At 45.9% G+C, this 5,676-nt stretch overlaps 1 protein-coding gene across 1 annotated transcript; it reads left to right on the top strand.

Annotated features, from left to right (window-relative positions):
- The first annotated feature begins 886 nt into the window (after nucleotides 1–886).
- Nucleotides 887–3,599, top strand: LOC120660231 (zinc finger protein WIP2-like). The gene is made up of 2 exons (XM_039938662.1): nucleotides 887–1,564; nucleotides 2,967–3,599. The coding sequence occupies exons 1-2, from the start codon at nucleotides 1,079–1,081 to the stop codon at nucleotides 3,408–3,410; spliced, it is 930 nt and encodes a 309-aa protein (XP_039794596.1). The 5' UTR covers nucleotides 887–1,078; the 3' UTR covers nucleotides 3,411–3,599.
- The last annotated feature ends 2,077 nt before the right edge of the window (nucleotides 3,600–5,676 follow it).

Below are 5,676 nucleotides of genomic sequence, written 5' to 3'. Positions count from 1 at the left end.
TAATCTTAATAAGCTTTATATACGATGAAATATTTTTGGAATATTTTTTCTATATCTATAGATCACAACCATAGTGTAGAAGTTTCAGTTTTTTTATTTGTTCTACTATATTAAAAAATTTAAATAAATTTTTGGAATAATATAGAAAATTATTTTTAGGGTCGGGTACGGTGATGACGTCACCCGCCCCTAGAAATGGATTTCTAGAGGCGGGTGATACCATCACCCGCTCCTACAAATCGATTTTAGACTTAATACAAAAAAAATAGCATACCTCATAGAGCCAAAAGTGATTGTGTAGTGTGGTGGAGAGGAGGGTACACAAGCTTAAGGGTAAGCAGTTTGAACTCCGGTTTACGCAAATGTGCATATTTCATCAAAAAAATTGGTACCTCGGTAATAGAGAGGCTTGCGGTGATGGTTGGTTGGTTGGGATATTTTTTCTTTTTTATTTTGTTGTTTTCAAGTTTTTTCCGCCTCTACAAATCGATTTGCACCTACAAATGGACTTGTAGGGGCAGGTCTTGCCCTTGCAAACAACTACTAGTTGTGAGAAGCAGGGATGTGCACCACACCCGCCCCCTAAAAATATGTTTTTACCCAAATCTGAAAATCATTTTCATATATAGTAGTGTCAAAATAGGGGTAATTGTTCAGAGAGTAAAGGAGGACAAATTAAGGTGCCCCCTTGGGGATCAAAGTTAGAGGTAGAATTGCAAATTGCCCGCACACTACTGCATACATGCTACTTGTAGGGCCCAAACCACAGGGAAATTCAGGCGTTTTTCTGGCATTATATGCATTGTTTCATGGAAAAAGAGAGACGACAGAATGAGAAGACAATAATGATTATTGCACAGAATAGAATGACCCGGATCACAAAGAAGCTAAGATTGCTACATGGGCTGCAAGGTTGTAGCTAGCTAGATGCAAAAGTCTGTGGTTGAAGTTCATATATACACATCACGGGTGACAACCTCTCTGCAGCCAGGAACCCTTTGTATAATAGGTAGCTTCTGGGCACAGTGTGCTTGTCCACTCCAACATAGGTAATCATCCCTTCAAGCGCAAGCTCCCCATGGCCAATCCATACACCTTCCCAAGGCCTCACATAGAACACCTCTGGTTCCAAAGAAGCTTGGTCTCTCCACCCCCTCCTGCATTCACAAAGGAAGCACTCCCTCTTCTCAGCCTCCTACCTCCAAGCCATGACTACAACCACTATCACAACAACGATCGGCTGCGGAAGAAGGAAAAGTGGGTTATGGAGGATGTGGATATCAAACTCCGAATTGGGCCCCCGTCTCCAAACCGTGATCTCCCCCTCAATCTTGCTAAAAGTGCTACCGTCGCCGGTGCTGGCCATAACAAGGTGGAAGAATTCGAGGAGCTGGGATCAGAAGGGGGTACTGCTGGTGATGGGCGCTGCTTGGAGCACTTCGCCATCGGGAAGCTTACCAAGGGAAACTATTGGATCCCTACCCCAGCTCAGATCCTCTTCGGCCCCACGCTCTTCGCCTGCCCGGTGTGCCGCAAGACATTCAGCAGATACAACAACCTGCAGGTGTGTTTGATCACAAACAAGCAGATCTGATGAATATGCTATTAGCTAGTACATGGATAGATGCTATGCATATGCATGCGTGATCACCATATGAGGATTTGCACACAGTAGCTTGGGGAATCTTGTTCAGTACGTGTCTGTGCTGTGTGCATGAATGCATGTGCAATGGGGACCATGGACACTACTGGAGGTTGGGGGGCCATGGCTATGCATGCATGGCAGATCATGAGACACCATTGCTTTAGCATCGTAGATTCAGAAGCCTTTTTGTGTGGTTCAGCGAGGTATGTCAGTGCGTACTTCCTCTCTTCCACTATTGGCCAGCGCAGATGTAGTTCATGATTCGTCGCCCCATCATCATGATCTTTGTGCTTGTTTTATGTATTTTTCTCATAGAATGAATGACGTGATCCAAGCACGAAAAACACACACACTCATCAGAGAGAGATCTATATGTGCAGACTGCAGGCTATATAGCAGAAATCTTGGAAACTCCGATCCTTGTGCTTGTTTACGTTGTTTCTGATTGAATTACACTGATCGACGATGACCTTCCTTAAAATCCTAGAGAAGAGGCTGCATTTCATGTGTGTCTCGTATATATCTATACCGAATGGATGTTGTAGTCATGCTAATTAATATGGTAATATACACGGGGATGTAGCGTAAATCTCGTTCTTGCTTCCTTAGCTTTTTTAATTTTATAATTATATTGTTATAAAACGGATCCTGTCTGATTCTGTTGTGAGCAACTACTCACTGCATGCTGGCTTTGCTGCAACAAATTTTTACTCGTCTGCCAACTAATTAATTTTGCCCCTCGATTTGATTCGGCTACTTTCCTTTGATGTGCCGTTTCACGTGAATGATCTTTGGGAATAATGGATTTGCAATGTTAAGAGACCCCAATCTAAAAGCATAAAAATATCACTAGGACCATCATCACTTTAATTAAATCGTAGTATCAAAACACTACAAACCTAATATATATAGTACTCCCTCCGTTAAATTGTGAGTTATTTCAATTTTCTTGGAGAGTCAAACTATTATCATGTTTGCTCAAAATAAATTATAGAAAAGATTTATAGCACCAAATAGATATATTATGAAAATATATTTAATGAAGAATCTTATTTAGAATCATAAATAAATGCTAGTATTTTCTTGTATATAACCTTGATCAAACTTGAAATGTTTTGAATCTCCAAAAAAATTGGAATATGTACAATTTGGAAGGGGGATCGGAGTAGCTTTTAAATCTGCGTGGTTGTTTTCTATAGCTTGCAGTTCTCATTTTTATGAGCATCGTCTGTTCTCAATCTACTACTTATGCATTTATATATGCTACTAATTCACTGTTTTATTTCTCTCTCGATGCACATGCCGATGATGCCGTGCGCAGATGCACATGTGGGGGCACGGGTCGCAGTACCGGCGCGGCCCGGACTCCCTCCGCGGCGCGCAGCCGGCGGCGATGCTCCGGCTGCCGTGCTTCTGCTGCGCGCCGGGTTGCCGGAACCACGTGGACCACCCGCGGGCGTGGCCGCTCAAGGACTTCCGGACCCTGCAGACCCACTACCGGCGAAGGCACTGCGCCCGGCCCTTCCTCTGCCGCCGCTGCGGCAAGGCCCTCGCCGTGCGCGGGGACTGGCGCACGCACGAGAAGAACTGCGGCCGCCGCTGGCGCTGCACCTGCGGCTCCGACTTCAAGCACAAGCGCTCGCTCAAGGACCATGTCCGCGCGTTCGGGCGCGACCATGTCGAGGAGCACCCACCGGCGGCGGCGTCGATCGCCTGCAACCACGGTGTAGCGGGCGAGGACCCGGGTCCTGGTGACCAGATGTAGCAGGGCTTGACAACAGCTGCTAGCTGCTGCTGCTGCACGCCTTTTTTTTCTTTCTATTAGTTGACCCAGTGTTGTGGTCAAGTCTCAAGTGTGCATCTGTGAATTTGTGTATTTATAGTGATGACCGTACTTTTAGTTACGAATTATGAATTAAACTGCTATATATATCCTCGTTGAGGTCCACTTATAATGAACATATATCTATACTAGTTCTAGTTAGAACAACCAATGTTCAAAAAAGCGCTAGGCGGTATCTAGGCGGTGACCCACCGCCTAGAGTTTAGGCGGGATTAAGCGGGATTAGGCGTTTCAAGACGTTTTTCTAGGCGGTACAATATAATACGTATACTTCACCATATACTCTAAAAAGAAAATAAAAAATAAGAAACTAGTGGGCCTTGAATGGAAAAGAAAGACTCAATGCAGCCCAAATAGCCCACCTCCCCCACCTTATCTTTCCACCCGTGACCCAACGCCTCCTCACTTCGACGCGACGACGCCTCCCTGTCGTCCTCTCCGCTCGCCCTGCCTCCGCTGCCCCGCCGCCGCCGAATCATCTTCTCCTGCCTCCTCCTCCTCCTACGAGCACCTGCCTCAACCTCCTCCACCACCGCCGCGCCCGTCCCCTGCCTCCTCCTCCGCCGCGGCGCCCGTCCCCTACCTCCTCCGCCGCTGCGCGACATCCCTGCCTCCTCTGCCGCGGCCGCTGCAGGCCTCCTCCACCGCGCACCTGCCCCAACCTCCTCCTCCGGCGCCGCCCATCCTGACCTCTGCCGCCACCATGGGGCACCCAGGGGACCGCCTACCCCCTAGGCCAGGCAGGACCCCTCCACCCAGCGCGTAAACGCGCTTAGGCGGCCGAGGAATTCCGCCTTTTTGAACATTGAGAACAACATATTATGAACATATTATGATTGAGGGACAATATAATCAATTGTCGGACACTGGTACAGACACGGTTTTTGCTGGCGCCTCCTTTCTACAATGCTGATAGTTGGTTTGGGCACTGCCAGCACAAATGTTTTGGGAGCTGGCCGCTACAGACCGCCAGCAGTAACCCATTTCTGATGGCGGCACTTAAGCAACTGGCAGAAAAAAATGGTTTTTTATCACCGACGATTGCTTTGTTGTCCCGCCAGCACAAAAGGGCGGCTATTTTTTTTTGAAAATACAAAAGGGTTGCTACTTCAAATCTAAATGTAGACAGCTCCAAGTTCATGAAGTATTGCAACAGAATGTTTGAATTCAAGCACAAAGCACATAATTGTTACACACACGGCAATGTTATTCTACACCCGCCCTCTATTATTACTAACAAAAATGATCGTCAAAATACTGAACTAAATTTACCAAATTACTGAACAATGTTCAGTAATAGCTTGCCGGTAAGGATGCACATGGGTACCCAATAATATTTTTTTGGGTCAGAAATTAATTATGATGGCAAGTCACTCTAATTTATTTCTCCCCCCAAATTATTTACGTATATAGTTCATTTTATTAACTTTTTGAGTCGACCCAATGACCCAAAAATTAACTAACTTGCATCCCTACTTGCCTGTTGCTCTGAAAATTTGATAAATAATTCTGCTCAGTGTAGCTAGTGGTGTAGAATAAACTGCTACACCTAATAAGGTATAGAATAGCACATAAGTCTCTCTGTTTCCCGTGTATACATACATACATACATACATACATACATACATACATACATACATACATACATTTGCTGTGTTCGCTTGGCTGTAGCTGATGGCTGATGCTGATTTGTTATGAGAGAACAGTACTGCTGACTGGCTGGTAGCTGGTGGCTGGTGCTGATTTAGTATGAGAGAACAGTACTGCTGGGTGGTTGGCTGACAAGCCAAGCGAACACAACGATTGGCAACAAGGTCTGCAAACCAGAACTACACTAATAATTATTGTAGACCTAAATGACCAAAATCAAAAGAAAAACCAACTAGTCCTGGAAACCTAGAATTCAAAAGTCTCGAGGAGCTGATCGACTTCATTTCGAATCCTGGAATCCTCGCTGCAACACAGAACGAATTCTTCATCACCGAGCCATTCATTGACCACACGACGGACGCACTTGTTACAGGAAGGAAGATCGCCGCGCGGCACCAGCCCAGCGGCTGATGATGCGATTCAAGATACTTCGGGGGTAACGTTCCCCAGATGGCATAATAGGCCTGGTCGCGGCAAATCTGACATCCTTCATTGCTCAGCATTGGTTCGCTACCGCCACCTGCTTCTTCCTCGCCCT

Source organism: Panicum virgatum, chromosome 2N (genome assembly GCF_016808335.1).
Source record: "Panicum virgatum strain AP13 chromosome 2N, P.virgatum_v5, whole genome shotgun sequence".
Classification (NCBI taxonomy): Eukaryota; Viridiplantae; Streptophyta; class Magnoliopsida; order Poales; family Poaceae; genus Panicum; species Panicum virgatum.
The sequence above is the reverse complement of the archived record's forward strand: the minus strand, read 5'-3'. Positions and strand labels throughout refer to the sequence as shown.